The sequence below is a fragment of the Gymnogyps californianus genome, chromosome 6, assembly GCF_018139145.2.
Source record: "Gymnogyps californianus isolate 813 chromosome 6, ASM1813914v2, whole genome shotgun sequence".
Lineage (NCBI taxonomy): Eukaryota > Metazoa > Chordata > Aves > Accipitriformes > Cathartidae > Gymnogyps > Gymnogyps californianus.
In genome coordinates this window covers 18,293,102-18,311,227 of record NC_059476.1, presented here as the reverse complement: position 1 = coordinate 18,311,227, position 18,126 = coordinate 18,293,102, and the positions used below count along the sequence as shown (strand labels likewise).

At 34.8% G+C, this 18,126-nt stretch overlaps 1 protein-coding gene across 4 annotated transcripts in view; it reads left to right on the top strand.

Moving 5' to 3' along the window:
• CPEB3 (cytoplasmic polyadenylation element binding protein 3) overlaps positions 1 to 18,126 on the top strand; it is an 86,858-nt gene that overhangs the window by 33,884 nt on the left and 34,848 nt on the right. For 2 of the 4 annotated variants that reach the window (XM_050899216.1, XM_050899220.1), the window contains 2 exons: positions 3,663 to 3,719; positions 17,837 to 17,860. In XM_050899216.1, the coding sequence (XP_050755173.1) occupies positions 3,663 to 3,719; positions 17,837 to 17,860 (81 nt within the window). The remainder of the gene's footprint in view (positions 1 to 3,662; positions 3,720 to 17,836; positions 17,861 to 18,126) is intronic. The other 2 variants (XM_050899219.1, XM_050899217.1) reach the window with 1 other exon arrangement.

Here is an 18,126-nt window from a genome sequence, read left to right as displayed (position 1 = left end):
GATTATGCTCATAAGCTTGAATATCTGCTAAAAGTAGTGGACTTTAAAGTTGAGATTAACGGGACCACTATAGGCAAGTCTGGCACTAGACACTGTCAAAAAACTGCAATAGTGGTAAAACTGTGCCTGATGTCCAGGTTTCTAATTTCTGGAACGACGTTCTTTCTCAAAACTGTTTATGTAACTTGAAATTATCTAGACAATTAAAAAAAAATCAGATTATCTCTTTGTGAAAGATTTAATAAAGAGATTTATGTGGGAAGGGTATACTTCCTTAAGTTATTGGAAAGACTTTAGAATTGTTTCAAAATCATGACTCCTTTCTACAAAGAATTATGAAATTCTTTGTTAAATAACTGTTTAAAAAATTGTTAAATACCATTTAACATCATCTTATTTCCAATATAATACAGAAGAGAAGATGCACATACTTGAGATGTGCATTAAGAAGGAATCAGGCTCTCTGCCATGACAAGCATGATACTGGACATGCAGCAGAGCACTTAAGCAGTCCAGCCAGAAAAGTCCCTCCAAATGCTGTTAGGAGAGAGAATTTAAGGAATTTAATGACATAAGATATGCAAAAGAGCAGCCTGGGCTATAGAAGAATCATTAAACTCTCATTTATACTCTGAAATGTTTAAAGAGCAAGAAGTATACAACTGGATTAATTTTTTTTTTTAAATTAGGAATTAAAAAGACTTAGGTAAAACAGTGATTATTGTTGCAGCCTAACTGCAGTAATATAAGTGTGTGTTATAAAAGCACATAATTGAAAATATACTCAGTAGATAGTTATGAAACCAAGACAGGCAAACTGAAAATGGCAGATGTACACTGAACACAAGTACTGGGGATGTTGTTACTGGAAGGGTTCCTATTTATGACTTCAGTGAACTGCTGGAGTCCATAACTGCTGTGCTCTAACTTCTCTGTGTTTCTGCTTATTGTGCTTAAGATTCTTGAAAAATAGAAATTTTATCCAGAGATTTCATTTTAAAACTCTAATTAGAAATATGTGCTTATATAGACTTCATAAAGGTTCAGGTAGCATACATGTACTTTTCGTAAAATTGATTGTTTTCCGATAGTCGTTTCTGTGTTTAACCCAAATATGTCCTTGAAAGTACATATTCTTAATTGCATCTCACGATTTTACATTGCACCTTTAAATGAATACATTTATAATTTCATTTTTGTGCTCTCTTCTTGTTCCTTAGATAATTATGCAGTTTTGTAATCTGCATATGGCCTCTTTTTTCAATTGAATAATTTGCTTCAAACAGCAAGATATTCAAATGTTATAGCTAATATGAAAGGCTAGATAATTATTGGTAAATAATTGTCTTATGATTGATGCATTACCAGTCTGTGTTGGATGCTTTTAATACAGGTGTGTTTTGAAAGTATTCCATTAATTTGTTTGTATAGAATTTGCACTAGGGGACCTCCGAATATGCACAGAATTATCGCACACTGTTGCTTAGCTCGGTGTGAGAACACGTCCTTCTCTTGTGCTGCTCTGTATTTTCTGCTCCTCTTAAAAGATAGCTGACAAGAACTGTTTAAAAATAGCAGGCCAAGGGCAGGTGACAAAATGTCACACAAGCAGCACCTGGTCCAGTGACAGCCTGTAGGGAGGAAAAAAACAAACCCAGATGTCACAGATACGATTCTATTTCTGAAGCTGGTCAAACAGCAGAATTTCAGCTTCAGCAAAGGAAAAGAGAAGGGCCCATCTAAGCATTATGCATTCAAATTTTACTCTAGCTTTTTCATAGCAGTTCCCTTTTTTATATTACAAGTATTAGTTTACAAGTAGAGATTATTATATACACCTTTTTGCTTTACAATACCTGTAACCTCATGCTCATTAATATACTGTTAAGGAAAAGGGAATTAATGTCAATCTGGCAAGACTTCTGAAATATTTTAGCACAAGCTTATACTAACTGAAATAATAGCAGCTTTAATGTTTCTGCAGTGCCAGATTAATGGAAAAATATGTATAGGAGAATTATGTCTGTAATTATGAAATCTGAAATAGTTAATGAAGACCTCGTTAAGAAGCTTTGCTCAAGGAGTTGAAAAGTAAAAATGGAAATTTTATTTACCTTCCTTCTCCCCCCGCTTCTTCCTGGAGGTGCTGTTTGCTTCATAGTCTTATTGTGGTGGCACTTTTTTCTAAAAGAATGAGAAAATTATAATGTGAAGAAAATATATATTTGCTTTTCTTAAACTGCTTGTGACTTAGTTTCAGAAATGTACTGAAACTTCGTGTTGCATCTGTTCAGAAAGACTATTAATTACAGCACATCAGTCTCTGACTGGAAATAGAAGGCTTTAACTTATTGATAGGAACTAAAAATGTTGGAGGAGATTGGCTTTAGTTCTGCTTTGTCAAAGCTTAATTGTTAAAACTTGGTTTTGCAGAAGTGCAGGAACTTAATGGTTATATTGGTTCTTCAGTATAGTGAGTGGGTCTTGAGCTCCCATATTTGAGTGCCAATGTAGTGAAGAAATGTGAACTGCCTGCTTCCTTAGCTCTCCCAAACTTAACCACAAATCTAGAGATATGGAGAGCATATGGAATGGATTACAACACTTGTAAGTAACTTAAGTTACTTACGTTACTTAATTGAAATAAATTTTTATGTGGCTATAATAATCCTTTTATATCTTTTTCCAGACAAGGACTAGTATCAATTACGGCTTTCAAATTGTTTTGGGGGGTTTAATTAAGAAAGTCCTGTTACAAAGTTTCTTAGGGGTAAGCTTTTAATACTTCAGCTCAGTTAAATAGTATCTAAAACTAAAACTACTCTGAACAGTAGTAGAGTTGGCTCATTTCTTGCTTTGATGGAAGAAGTAGATTTCTGTGGACTAAGTCTCCTTTGAAACAAAGTAACCGTGTGTGAATTTGTTCCCACTTCCAGTTCCTGAAGTCATCAGAGATCTTCTTAAGGCAACCTTTCAATTGTTAAATCTCACCTGAGAAAATCGGTACTATTTTGCATCTCTCTAGCTTCCTGGAAGCTGGTACTGGAAACTGATGGTCCCATATTATGGGTCAAGAATAAATATTTCTCGAAGTACATATGAATGTACCCCATGGGAACAACGCTCCCTCCAACCCGGTATCTTATCTCAAATAGTAAGTGATAGCAGATTCTTAGGGAAGAATACAAAAACAGGATAAGCACTCTGTCTCCAACGATCTGTTAACTCGAGAGGTTTTGGTGTGTCAGGTAGTATGGAAAATAGTGATTTATTTTTACCAATTAAGTGGAGTTTTTGTAATGCTGTACTTGTTATTTGAAGCCTACTATAAATGGCATAACTGCAGCAAGGATGAACTTTGAAGCCTTATTTTGAAAGGGTAAATGTAATACTTTCCTAGTACAAAGCAAAGGGATGTATTAAAAAATAATTATTTCATTGCTTATTTTGTTTATTTTGTGATTTTTCAGTATTTTAAGTACATAACACTAAAGGTACTACAGTGTTAAATGTCATAAATGTGTATTCTTGGGAAGTTGTATTCAGTAGATGGAGGATTTGGGTACGCTGACTGTTCATCCCCTTTAGCAATTTTTCATATTAATGAATTTAATTCAGTTTTGAAATAAAAAGATTAAAAATAGCTTTTATTTACATTGCAGGGCGTATGGGAATAAACTTCCATCATCCAGGAACAGACAATATTATGGCTCTTAATAGTAAGTAGTTAATATCTAATGACTGATATTGTCATGTTGAATACTCTTACATTTATTGTGTACGTAGCTGTACAGTCAGACATAAATATGTGTAATAATAATACTTGCATAGAAGTTTATGTGCACTCTCTTGAAATGATTTTCATAAATCAATCATCTCTGATTTTATTGGTAGAATTGGTGATTTTTTATATTAGCTTTATAATAGCTTTACGTGTTCCACTGGAAGCTTCATAATGCCTGTTATAGATAATATTGCAAAACAGTCTCTGTTGTTCCCTCTTCTGTGGGTGTGTATGTGTGTTAAATCTATAACTTTAATTTCTGATATCTCTCCAGACATATTTCTTCTTGTTGGGATGAGTTGTTACAAGTTTTGCATACAATTACATTGACTGATGGAGTTTACTTTGTTGGTTTCCCTGAAACATTATGTAGGCAGGTCTGGAGAGAATGTTTAGACCTCTAAATAACGAGGAAAAAGTGTGGGGCTGAACTTCACTGAAAGCTTATTGCTTTTGTTTGTGTTGGAAAATAAAAATAAATTACAAAAATACAGTCATGAACATAGGCATTCAAAAAACCTGCCAAAATGGATCTGGCAGCTCTAGAGACAGCCTCGTATCATGTAGTGGGGGGGATGGGGTGTTAGGCACCACCAGCATAATGTAGAACTGAACTATGCAAATCAAAGCATAGTTTTTGTCCGTCTAGTCCTAAGAAATGCTAACTATTTTGAAATGTCCATATTTGCTTAGAGTGTTGTATTAGAGGTGTTAGGATTAATTTACTGACTTCTCTAAAATTTTTTGCCTTTGCACTGTCTATATAAGTTATACTGTGTATAGATGAAAACTGCATTTTTTTGTGTAGTAGCACACAGAATTAAAAATTTTATAAATGTAAAGAACTGAAAATTTGTAATAGACGAGATGCAGGTTTTTAACATTTGGCTTTAAATGACAGCTTTTGGAACCTATAAGACTTTGCTTGTGCTCTTTTTCTTAGTTTTACACTGTTAATGATGAGGTGATATTTTGCAGAGTTTCTGTTGTCATAGCGTATATGCCGTATTTTCTTATGAGCACATGAAATTATGGGAAATCAAGTAATTAACTGAGAGAAATGCTCCATTTGATTAAAGACTTTATTAAAAGAGGAAGCTGTTCATGTGGGTGTGCGTGTGCGTAAAAAAGTTCTACACAGTACAGTCTGCTGCTGTTTGACATAAATTCTGGTCTCGATATATTTGTTGTTCTAACATGGGCCTTTCAATAAGCTGATTGCAATAGTAATATAATTGTGAAGATGGGAGATTATGATTGAATTTTGAGTTATTTTTAAAAATTGACAGTTACTATGGAATATATAGCAGTATTTCTTACAAAGTCTTACAGAGATTTTTTGAAAGACAGGAATGAAAAACTGATGCAAAAAGCTATACTATATACTGTACTATATCAAAACAGAGTTGTTTCATTTTGGGATAACTCACTTTTATCCTAAATGGATTAATATATTCTATTCTGACTTCTGTCATTGCTAGATAAATTTAAAAAAAAATAAAAATTGCCTTTTTAATGGAAATAATATTTAAGAAAATATTTCTTCCTGTCTAATTCCTTTGACATTTTTACAACAGCTATATAATGTAATTGTTTATAAAAAATAATGATCCTTTGCAGCTATAGTCCTGGTGTATGGCTAAAATATTAGTATAGCTAACTGAGGGACCTAAACAAAATATATTTATGCATTTCCAGTATTTGAAATATTATGGTTTTATTGAAATATTAACTGTTTACAGACTTACATAAACTGGAATCATAAATATGCAATTTATGCAAAATAGTAGCAATTGTTCTTTTGAATGAAATTCATCACAAATCAGAAGTCTGGATAAGTTCCCGTATATCTTCCCTCTGCTGCATCTCATCTCCCTCCCATTCTTTACTAGGTGAGGCCACACCGTTTTTGGCCATTACTAAAAGCCCAGAAGCTAGAATTATTGTACTGTGAAACCAGTTGGGTTTTGCTCTTAAATCTTTGAAGAGTTGAGAATAAAAGCAAGTATTCAATTACATAAGCTTAAAAATTACTTTCTGTGATTTAAATCCTCTTTTGTATGCAGCTAAACCTGAGAAATTTAGAACTATGTAATTCCCATGTGATCCATTACCTTTGTCATGGGGAAATATACTAAGGAAAGTTAGTCCGAGAAGAAATATTCTTTCCTGTGCCGGAATGGTTGTGGTTTGGGTTTAAAAAAAAAAAGTAAAATAAAATAAAAATTCCCCAAAGATATTTCATCCCAGTAATTTTTGGAACAATTTGGAGAACTTATGTAACTTCTTTAAATCATAATACTTGTAATATCTATATATAATTTCTGTGAAACCAAACACTGCTGAATCTGCAAATCCAACCTTCACATTCTATTTATAGTCGTTGCTACATAAGCATTTTTCTCTTTTCCTGTGAAGACACAGTAATAATCTTTAAGATTTATTACTCAAAGCTCAATTTCTCACTAACAATGTACGCAGTCTTTTGAAGCTGGAAGACAACATGGGCTCGTGCCAACAGCAATGCAAAACTTTACTTCACGTGTTGTAGGGAGAGGGGAAGTTTTCCGAGGGGTGTTCGTCTCTTTAGCTCCTTCTCATCCTTTATGGCAACACTTTCAACTGTACTTCAGCTGGTATCTGTATTTACTGATTACAGCCTTTTGAAACTAGGGATTTTCCTGACTGACTGTCTTGAGCTACTGTCTGTAAATGTTGAAGGGGATTGTTTGGTATGAGGGAAGGTGTTACTTGCTTAGTTGGCAGGGCTTAGTGTAGAGCATACTACCACCATTTTGTTCATCATTGTGCAAAGCTATAAATCATCATCATCTCAAAGCACTGAGTTCTGAAATAATAAAATTAGTGAGATAGAAGAGATTACTTTTAAATGCATAATTATTATGAATCTCTTCTTGTCATTAGTGGCCTTATGCTTGAGTACATACACAAACTGTTGCACATGTGTAGAAGCATGTTTATATTGTAGAGGCCCTTGAAGTTCTCTATCAGAATTAGACTTCTATTGAGGAATGCAATGTTCAAATATTCAGAGAGATCTGAGCAAAATCCTAAAGAGCATTTAAACAAAAGAAGGATGCAAATATTTCAATTCGAAACATTGTGCAAAGGGAAAAAGCTATAGCTTTTGTCTATACTAGCTCTAATTGAAATTTCTCTAATTGAAATTTCTCTAATTGAAATTTCTCTAATTGAAATTTCTCTAATTGAAATTTCTCTAATTGAAATTTCTCTAATTGAAATTTCTCTAATTGAAAGTGTTTTTAATCAAGTAGTGACATCAGTTTGTTACCTTTTCAATAATGTCATTCATACTGAGCTAAACAGTAGAAGAATTTTTATAAACTTTCACCTACAGCACCTTATTAAATACAATTGATACTGTAATTTCTAGGGGAAATGTGGCATAAATTGAACTATTGATTTTACTTACGTAAATTCATGTATGAACTTAAAGAGAAACCATCTATTGACGATACTTTTAGTAGATGTTTGCAATACTAATTAAAAGTTATGGTTACAATACTAAGCAAAACCTGAAAATAAATTAATTTGCTTTGCCAAAATTAACTCAAAGGTGTCTTCCATCCCTTTCTCTTGCTAGTATTCACTCCCATTTGCAGTCACACATTTCTGCAGCCGTTGCTTCTGTTTGGGGGACACTGGTCATTCTCTTGAGTTAATATGTGCTCCTTTTTAATTAGCTATGTAAATAGGACTAAATGATCAGCATGAATACACAGTCATCTACGTGCTAGGTAGTGAGCTATCTTTAATGATTCTTGTGAACTCCAGAAAGCCAACAATAAGCTTTAGTGGGAGGGAAGTGTAGCAGGTGAAAAAGGGAGATGGGAAATAAACGAGGGTGTGTGATCTTTCTAAGGAAGCACTGAACTGTATTGCTGGGATCCCAAACGAATTTCTGTAAAATGAGTTTAGACTAAAGGTAGGTAAACCAACAAATGAGAAGAAACCCCTTTGTGAAATGCTGGAATTTTGTTTTTCCTAAAGCTCCTCTGTGCAGTGACTTTGCACTGCTGTTGGGCTTCAAATGTTCCATCTGCTTCCAATGTTCATTCTTGTCTCATGGGAAAATGTGTCATCTGTGAGGTCTGGTACTATTTGCTCTCCATCTGACTGTCTTTTCTTCTTTTCATTAGCGTCATTTAGTTCTGTTTGTTCTGAGTAAAATAATTTGAAAAATACATTAAGGCAAGGGTTTAGGGCACCTTTTTAGAAGTTTGTGTAGAGATTTTGGTTTTGTTTTATTAATATAGATAATAATTATGTGGGAAAGTCGTTGTGCCATGACAGAAAATGTAATGGCAGCAAAACAATTTCATATTTTATTTTCATGCTTCTATTGGTTTTAAAATTGCCTTGTCTCCTTAAGACCTATTGTACTTGGCTCTTCCTGTATTCTGATGTATTGTTTTCAAACACATACAGTGTTTAGCTATAACAAAGTTGCTAAAATAGCATTTTCTATTTAAATATTTTGCCAATGCTATTGGTATACCTTGAAATGAACTGCTCCGAATAGAAGGTTTATTGAATTATTTTTGTCTTACAAAATCTTGGGTTGGCAGTTTAATAGCTAATAAAAGCTTGTTTTTTGTAGTGATAATATTCTGGGAAAATGTGCGGCTAAATTTTTAGAGGCATCAATCTCTTCTAATAGTTTGGTACCTGCATATAGGAATTTGCTGAGCTCTTTAGCCCAATTGCCAAGTTGGGTTACTAATGTGTTACTAGCTTATTAACATATAAGGAGTAACAGAAAGGAATAAAAGACACTGAGAGAGCTAATGAGGTTTGCAAAACTAGACCTAATTTAATCGTGAAGAGATCACAGTTTATTTAACTGGAGGGAAAAAATGAATGATGTAAATTGTGCCATGGCAAAGGCAGCAGGGTTCATAAGAGTCCCAGAGTGTGCGAACTGTCACTTTACACATAATCTTGTTAAGTTTTTCAGAACCAGCTGTATGGTTAGTATTGATGCTGCCTTGGGGGCTGTGAGGCAGGCTCGCTGGTATCTCAGAGTTCCTTCTATACCTGTTTAATTAAAAAAAAAAAAAAAAAAAGAGGGTGGGGAAGGCAGGGGAGCAATACAACATGCTTTTTCTTTCTTCCCTTCAATTTTTTATATTAGCATCTGCACTTTCTGAGATCTGATTTGGCTATTACTGAAGGCAGTATCTCTTATCAGTGACTGCTAAAGTCTTTTTCTAGCAGAGGAAGATTTCTTAAATTGCCTTCCTTTCAATCCAACTTTGTAGCTCTTTACTACCTTCTTGTTTGGTTCCCCCCCCCCCCCACTTTTCCTGCCTCATAACCTCACCAATGTGCTTTCCTTTCATCTATGTGATCCTCTCTATTGTGGGTGAATGCCATCTGTTTCTGCAGAATTTTAAGAGCAAGATTTGCCAGGCTATTCCACAAGCATTATATATGATGCTAGAAGAGATGAGACGGCAGTCCAGAATGAGGTTTAGTAGATTGGAAGCAATATGAAGGAAGTTCCTATCAGCCTGGCTGTTAGAAATGTGAGTTTTATCATTAATCTATTTTTTTAAACTAAAACAAAGAAATGAAAATAGATAAGCCTTCTCTCCTGCACAGATGCTTGGCTGCTCAATATGCCTAAGGAAGGAAGACCTAAGCTGTTTAAACAGTAGTTTTGAGTATCAAATGCAGTTCAAGTGTTTGATCAAGTGTTTGAGGTCCAATGCGTGGGCCTTAACTGCATAGAGCTTGCATGTAGATTGTATTTTTCTGATGATAGAAGTCTTGTCCTTTGTGATCAGCTTTTCTAGCCATAGAAAAAGGGGAAGAAAGAGCATTATTTTCTTAAACAAGCTGTTCTGTTGCATTGCTTGTCATGAAGAATAACCCCTCAAATCTCAAATGCTGAAACATGCTGAAGTAAAAATAATTGCAAATGCTATCCCTGAAAAAGGGAGGCCAGTGTTCTGCAAATAACAGATTAATATATAGAAAACTTTCTTTGGAAGCAAGTAGATTTCTGTGCACATAAAGCTCAGTACAAACATATTATGGCAAGGAACTCAAAAGTTAATATAGTGAATCAAGTTTAATTCTTCATTCTCCCAAATGTAATTCTTATTTTTCCCCATACTTTTATGCACATGACTTATGAGTTTTATCATGTCATGTTCATTTATCAGCTTGCTTCTTATCTAGATAAAATCCAGAAATTGTTATTCAAGAAATAGTATTTTATATGCAGTAAATTCATGCTAGTTCAAGCATTGGCCTCATCTTTGTATGCAAACTGTTCTTGTCAGCTTTGACTCCTATTTTAGTTAGTAAAAATGTTGAATTTATTCTAAACTACGTTTATGTGCATGTAATTTTTTTATGTTGATTGCTACAAATTAAGTTACTCAAACTGCTTCCACTTTAGCTACTACCTTTCATATACCTCCAACTGTATGAAAATCCACTTTTTAAATAAAACGTTCCTTACCTAGGTCCTATTCAGTGATTTTTTTTTTTTTTTAATTATTTTTTTTATTCCCTCCCCCCCCCCCCCCCCCCTCCATGTTTTGACAGTTTGTTAGATAACTTTGACCATTCAGACAGAGTAGCATGGACTGACAGAGTGATCAAAGAGTAAAGTTTTAATTTGTCTTGCTGGAAATGCAACTATGATTTTTCAGCATGGGTAATTTGAGACTGGTTGGTGAATGGCAGATACTTTTAAAATCATAAAGATGTAAATAAACTTTATTTCTGTATGTTATAGCAAATTAATTGACTGAAATTAGCAAAGTCAAGAATGTTTCCCGAAGGAACTTTGAATATGTGGCCCAAAGTTTAAAAGAAATCTAGCACTTTACAAAGATACAATATTCATATGTCTCATTTGAGAATTTTATTATGACCCAAAGGAAATCTTCAAATCAGTTGATAGGAATTCTGACTATGTTGCATGCACTTCTTGCATCTGTGTTTCTTGTTATATGCACACAAATACTTGATCTCAGTCTATGTATTTTAATGGCATAAAAATAGAGTTCCTAGATTATTCTGTTCATTTGCTTTTTGTCACTTTAGCAAAATGAGTTCTTCAGTGAGTTCAAGGTGTGTGCTACAGAGATATTGTTATAGCAAGGATACATTGCATAATTATACTTGATTCTATCACCTTCTCTCAGTTCATTAATTCATTTTCACTGGCGTTGTAAACTTGTAAACTTCCAGATCTCTAAGAACTTCAGAGACCCACTATTCAAAAGAAAAAACTTGACATATTTTCCTTTGTGATCTTAGAAAACTATTGGACAACTCATAGTGTCCTAAAGCAAGTATTGTTCTGAACTGCTGACTGCTTCAAGATTACAAATGAGTTTTCCAAGTTAGAAATAAGATTCTGGTACCTTAAAAATCAAGGAGGTTCCCAGTTCTGTCAAATAAACTTTCCTTTAGCCCTTCTAGCTCCAAAATTTCAAATCTGGAAATGTTGACTTTTTTTTCATAGAGATAATGCTATTTGAAGTCAATTTAAGGAGTGTCTTTAAGATTCCCTTGAAATGTGTATCTTTGATATTGTGGACACATTATTGCATGAACAAGATAAGTACCAACGGTGAAGAAAGTTTTTAAAAATCTCAAAATATTTTCTATTAAGTCTTCCATAAAATGTGATAATACAAATAAATGGTGTCACTTATTTCTGTATTTGAAATTACTTGATCAGATTCACTTTTAGCTATGATATGAAAAGAGTGTATATCTAGTTCTTTTGAGTTAATGTTTTATGGATTCACTAATTTATTATTTCCGTGAAAAGCTATTTGATCCATATACAATGTGCAGATCCAATCCCACATTATAATAAAGCAATGAAAAAAAATCAGAAAAGAAGTCTCATCGAGATCAGATGTCAGTAATTTGTAAGTCACTATCTTATTTGGCATATAAGATCTCATGGCTTAGACATTTTAGTTCATTTAAAATAAAGAAAAAATTTTAAGGGGTGTGCCTAACCAGTAAAGATTATTTTCATAGTCCAACATAATTTAATAACATTATAATAAATGTATTTTCAGTTTCTTAATTTTACAGAGTTCTTTCAGTAAGGAGCATCATGCAGTCTTCAGGCTCTAGCACAAATTAATCCTGTCCATACCTCTGCTGAAATCTGTGAAGAGGATCTTTCACAGCTTGTCAGTTTTATGTTGCTGTTAGAATATGATTTAAAAGACAAGTCAACAAATTAATTTGGCAATATTATCTCCTGTATGAACATACTAGAAGTACATCAGCTTGTCTATAGACTTAAGTTATCAGATTTTTAATAACGTTTGATGCATTTGAAAAGGTTCTCTAGGAAGTTCTCTCGCAAGTTAATAATTAAGCCATAATGAAGCTGCTGAAAGCTTTTGACCTGCTTGATGTAGGTGAACAATATTCAAGTTTCTATACAGAGCATATTCTTGATGGTAGTGATAGTAACATGTTGAATAAATATCAGCATGTGATTGACTGGCTTCATAAAGAAATATGCTTTAAGAAGGTGATTGTGTTTCAGTCAAGCTTCTTAATTGTTCTGCCAACTTTCTCCCTTGTGTAGCTAGCTGTCTTCCTAGGGGGAACTTTTCCCCACAGTTTCTGATCCATAAAAATTGAACCCTTAACTAGAGATTAAGCTGTTAGAGTGGATACTCATTGTTCCACATGACTAACATCTGTTGTCTCCAGGAGATGAAGTAAGGTGGTTTTTGTTTTCGCAAGTGTTTAACTTCAAAGGCTTGGTTCACAGGGATACTGAACTATAAGTTATTATTATGCCTTCTTGTACTGATGTATTGTGTCAGCATTTAATTGAATTGTCAGATGATACACGTTTCTAGGTTGAGCTTTTGTGTAGTCATCACTGATACCTATTTTTCCCAAGTGCCACCGATTTTTATTTTCTGTTATCTTATAACTGAAGTGTATTGTGAACAGTGCATACTACAAGCCTTGTATGAGTATAGCCAGCCCAGTTACAGGTGTGATTTGAGACCAGAATAGTAAACCAGTACAAGCCCTAAAGCATGCATAGTTTTTGTGGAAGAATGAAATAATCCTGTTCCATAGGAATAAATTAAACCAGTGACAGCACATAACTTTGGGTTTTTAAACTTTTTGTCTTTGCAGCCGTGGGTAAAGCTAATGAGGCTGATAATGAACATCAGTTTCACTGCTCTATTTCAATTTTCTCTATCCCCTTTGGAAGCTTTTTTCTTCCCTTCAGTTACCTATGCTTTTTCCTTATTTTGTATTATCAAAATAGCTAACTACTAGAATACAATTTTCTCTGGATCTTATAATTGTCCTTCCGTATAGTCTGTCTCTACTGTGACTGTACTGAGTTACCAAGACATTAAAGAAGCTGAAACACTTCAGTTTGGGGATGAGAAGGCTGAAGGTGAATGTGATGGAACCTTAGAAAAATCACAGGGGAATGCAAAACTGCTGTTCACCACGTTCCACAGGGCTAGAACTAATGGGGCAATTGGTGAAATTTCTGGTAGATCCATTTAAAACCCACAAAAGGAAGTGCTTTTGTAGTGCTTTTGGAACTTGCTGCCACGGGAATTTGTGGAAGCAGATAGTATCAGCAGGTTCAAAAAAGCATTAGACAAATTGTTAATAAAAGGCCTTTAAGCAGGTATTAGAAGTAGGTGAGAGTGTGCCTCCTAACATGTTTCATCCAATGACTGTGAATGTGAAGGTAATAGAAGAGAAACATATCACTGATAGTGGCCAGTCTAACATACTCTTTCTAGTCTCACTATTGAAGACTGAATACTTGTCTGAATGGTTCATTGGTCTTACCCAGCAGGGCATTGCATATGAGCTCTCACAGGTATTCTAGCTGAGCTATATGGTTCATGTCTACGTTTTAACATACACTAAGAATAAGTTTATAAGAATATGTTTTAGACAAAGTCCTTTCTTTTCTGTATGTTGTCACTTGGTTTCATCTCTTTCAAATAAATTGCAGAACTCCTGCCTTACTAATAATGATTCTCAGAAATTGTTGGTGCAATTCTGGTATTTATTTACATGGCTTGCTTTTATCACACAAATTGCACAATGTCCCTTTCTATGTTGGAACCTTCCAACACAAACAACAGAGCAAAACCAAACTTATTCCCAGCCTAAGTAGTGAGCTGAAGAATGAAGGTGGGTTGCTTGTTGATATACAATAAGCAATGTTCTGTTGCTTGATTGTGTTCTTGGTTTTCAGGATGTATATTAACTGAGCAAGAGTAACTTTAAACAGCAGAGTAACTTCCCTCGTCCACATAACTTTTTTTCTCTTGCCAACTTTGTTACACTGTGGGTGTTCTGGTCCTCTGCCTTTCCAGGACCATAAGCAAGGGTTGTTAGGTTGCTCCTTCCTTCTGAATCCTTGAGGGCTATCTGGCATGGATGTGCGCTTCTGTGTGTCATGCAGCTATGCTTGTCTCATAAACCACGTTATCTCAAGAGTTTTGTGGCTCTTCATAAAATTTTGCGAGTGTGTTCTGATGCCACCAGCAGACCCCTTCTCCCTTGACTACCAGATAGATGTTTGCAAAATGCAAGCCTTTGAAGTTCTTTTTCATCAGTTTCACATAGCCTTCTTTGAGATGTAGTTAAAATTTGAGCATTTCAGTTGAGTGTGTTTTGATTTATTGCAACAATGGGTAATCTTAGCTGCAGGCTTTTGGGAATTCCAATAGCATTAGCACTAAATTTACTTAATTGCATTGCCAGATTTGGGGTTTGGGGAGTTTGTTTTGCTTGTTTGTTAAAAGCTTAGAGTTCTGTTCTTCAACTTACAGTTTCATGTTTGTAAAAATACACTCAACTTCTGGGATGAGGTGAGTTAATAGTTTCAGGAGAGTTATCAGGAGGTAAAAAAGAATGTATTGTTCCTTTGTATTTGAGTACATGCAATTTGGGACATAGTGGTTATGTAACTTTCTACCTGTCAGTTAAAGAAAGTTGCAAACACTAACACAGTGGTGATCGTTCTGGGAGTTGCACAACTGATCAGTGCCTGCTTGCAACAATGTCACATTTTATATGGGAAAATGTGCTCATCACTTCTTAAAGCCGCTGTGTTTTCATTAACACTGTAGTGTTCTGTGGGGTGCCTAGGAAAGAATTACTTTTGTGTTGAATTTTGAAACCTTTCATGAGATGGTTTTCTGTGCAAAATGACATTCATATTTGGCACCAAAACCAGTATATGGGAGTGGCTTCATTGGTGGTGGGTACAATTTTGGGAGCTCCCAGTCTCTTTTCTTTTGTCTTCTGTTGGAATTGCCCAAGAGAGAAAGTAGCTTCAGATATATAACACCGGTAATTTAATTGTTTGTAATAGTGCAATAATTTTCTTATTGGCTCCCAAATATCTTCATTCAAGAATAATTTCTAAATTGTTTATTTTCTAAAATATTTACTCAAACTGGAGGAGTTATGAAATCTACCTGATGAACCATTCTTTCTGTTAAATCTGTTGTGCTCTGAACTTTGACTTATGAACAAGATGGGTATTTTTTATTAACTTGTCTCAAATGACACATTCTTATTTTGCGTCCTGTGTAAACAACATAATAAAGTGTGTTTTGACATTTTTAAGTTGCCATGCTGAGTAACTGTCAGCTTGTTGGAAAAAGTAACATTTTAATGTAAACACTGGATAAAACTGAGCTCATTTTCAAATTGTGTGTGTGTGTATGTATAAAATATAATCAACTATGGTAAAACTTCACCTTCTTTGAGTGTTTAAATGTGATGCAATGTTTTTAAATCAGCAAAAGCTGACTAGGCTGACTGTCTTGCTGTTTAAGTGGATTGTACTATTTTCCTCCTAGAATTTACAGGCAATTGTAAATATACCTTCAGTAAAACTTTTTTATGGACATAAAGATTATGTGTGTGAGTGCATATATAAGATAAAAGTAATATTATGCAGTGCCGTATAACATAGAAGTGTTAAATACATGAATGGCAATCGGTTATTCTAAAATTTACAGAAGTCTGTGGTAGATTTCTGCCATCATGTAGTGTTACCTTGTTCAGAGCCTAAATGTTTACATTAAGCGTATAAAGCTTTCTTTTCTTAAAAAGAAACACAGAAGTCTTTTTAATCTCATACAAAATTAATGCTTCTTTATTTACTTTTTAGATTGGTAGCATTCTGTTTGAGATGCCTCTTTCAAATAAATTACTCTCGAAATGTGTTAATAGCTATACTTTGATGCATGCTTATTTTTTGGTGTATGGGCATTCATCAAGACAAGGACTTGCAACATGAGGTCTGACAGTGATTCTTTGCCATCATAATAAGTAATGAAATGCGGCTTTAGCAGTAACTAGAAAGGAGGAGGATTAATTTTATTCTTGCTGCAGAGCCAACTCTAGTATTAATTCTCCCTATCACTTGCTGTGCAAGAAGCAGAGTCTGTTTCAGGGCTTACCAACTACCTCACTGTGGCTGAACAGTTGTTCACACAAACAGCTTCTACTGTTATGTAAGTAGAAGTAACTACTATGTATGTTAAACATAAATTGTGAAGCAGTTCTTCATCATAGCCCTTGAAATTTTTAATCCCGCTAATGAAATACTCATGTAGTTGATCTTTTGTGGCCTCATTGATGGTGGGAGAAAAAGACATAGGCGTATGGTGTCTGAGACCGTGTTTCTTCAGGGCTTGACGAAGAAGCTACTTGGGTAGAAGAGAGGTTACTAGTGCCTGTGCTGAAGGAGGTTCAGCCTTGCTCTGGGTAGTCCCTGGGGCCACTCAGAGGTGACAGCTGGGGGACCAGTCAGCAGATGAGTAGTTCTCAACTAGCCACAACTGATCTGTCACGTAATTGCTGGCCAAAGAAAAGTAGGTAGGGAAAGCTGAGGGGTATGGTGGGACACCTCAGGACGTGCATTTGAAGATGGAAGTAGAAAAATGGGAAGAATGGAAGGTTTTATGGTAGAGGACACTTGGGATATAGGAGGAGGGAGTGGGAACTAGATGAAGGGGGATTGTAGGGAGAGCTGAAGGAATCACATCTAAAACCTGGGTGTGTAGGGCAGGACCAGAAGGCATTGTGTTAGTTTTGGAAATAAGAGGTGGGGTTGGGAAGGAGGAGGAACACAAATAGTATTGCAATGAAGAGAGAAAGAAACAAAACAAGGCTCTATTACCTATTGCCTAAGCTCACTTTCTGTTGAAAAACTCTACCTGATCCCTAGCCTTCCACATTTGATTACCTTGGAAGACCACTGATGTCTTTTGTGAGAGATACAAGTCGCTGTGTAGAAGACACTGTTTTCCAGATTATTTTCTGGTATTCTAAAATTTCAGATCAAAAAATGCTGCCTTTTGCATTTCCCATGATATCACGAAATATGCTTCTGCACTTGTACAACATTGTGGATTTTGCCATTGACATGTCTCATTGAAATGCTGTATTAATTCTGGTAGTTATAAAGACGTTCTGTCAATCTGTTTTGATTAGTCTGAACGTACTGGCTATTGAGTTCATATTGTTTTGGTAGGATTTTAGTATTTACAGATGGTTATTTAAATTGAAACATAATCAGAAAGTATGTTCTCCACAACTAATTAATAAAATGCAGAATAAATTCTTTTAATTAGGATTACTGTTCATGATGTTTATTGCCTCTTAAAACCATAATCCTAAATTATTATTTTATAGTACTGTAAATCTGATATGCCTGATCTTTTTAATACCTTTGCTATGTAGAAAACTTGCACAGCAGGTATGTTCCTTTTTTTTTTTTTTCCTCTTCTTTCCCCCCCCCCTCCCCCGGCTGTGTCATCTTCAAACTTTTTCTCTTGTCTTGGGTTGTTTGAATTTCATCTTGCACTTTTTGAACATCTTTTCCTTCTTTATGGTGGGAGGGGAAAAAGAGAAGAGGTAGAAGCTACATTTTCTTTGCTTTTGGAGCTAAATCTAATGACAGCTGTACCGACAATTTTCTTCTGTGTTTACATGCAGCCAGGAGCTATGGGCGGAGAAGAGGTAAAAGTATTTACTAAATGTTTTGTTTGCTGAATAGTGGGGGAAATAAATATTTAGTTCTCTTATGATAAGATGTTACCAATTTTAACTTATTTGGTTGATCGATTGCTTCATATAAGTCAATCTCGTATTCTTCATTTGCAAAACATTTCCCTTTTAATAGCCGCTTAAAGCAATGATGATCTTGAGCTGATAACTTCAAGTGTGTTGCTATTACTAGTGAACTGGAGGATGACTGAATGTAAAGACTCTTTCATGACATATTT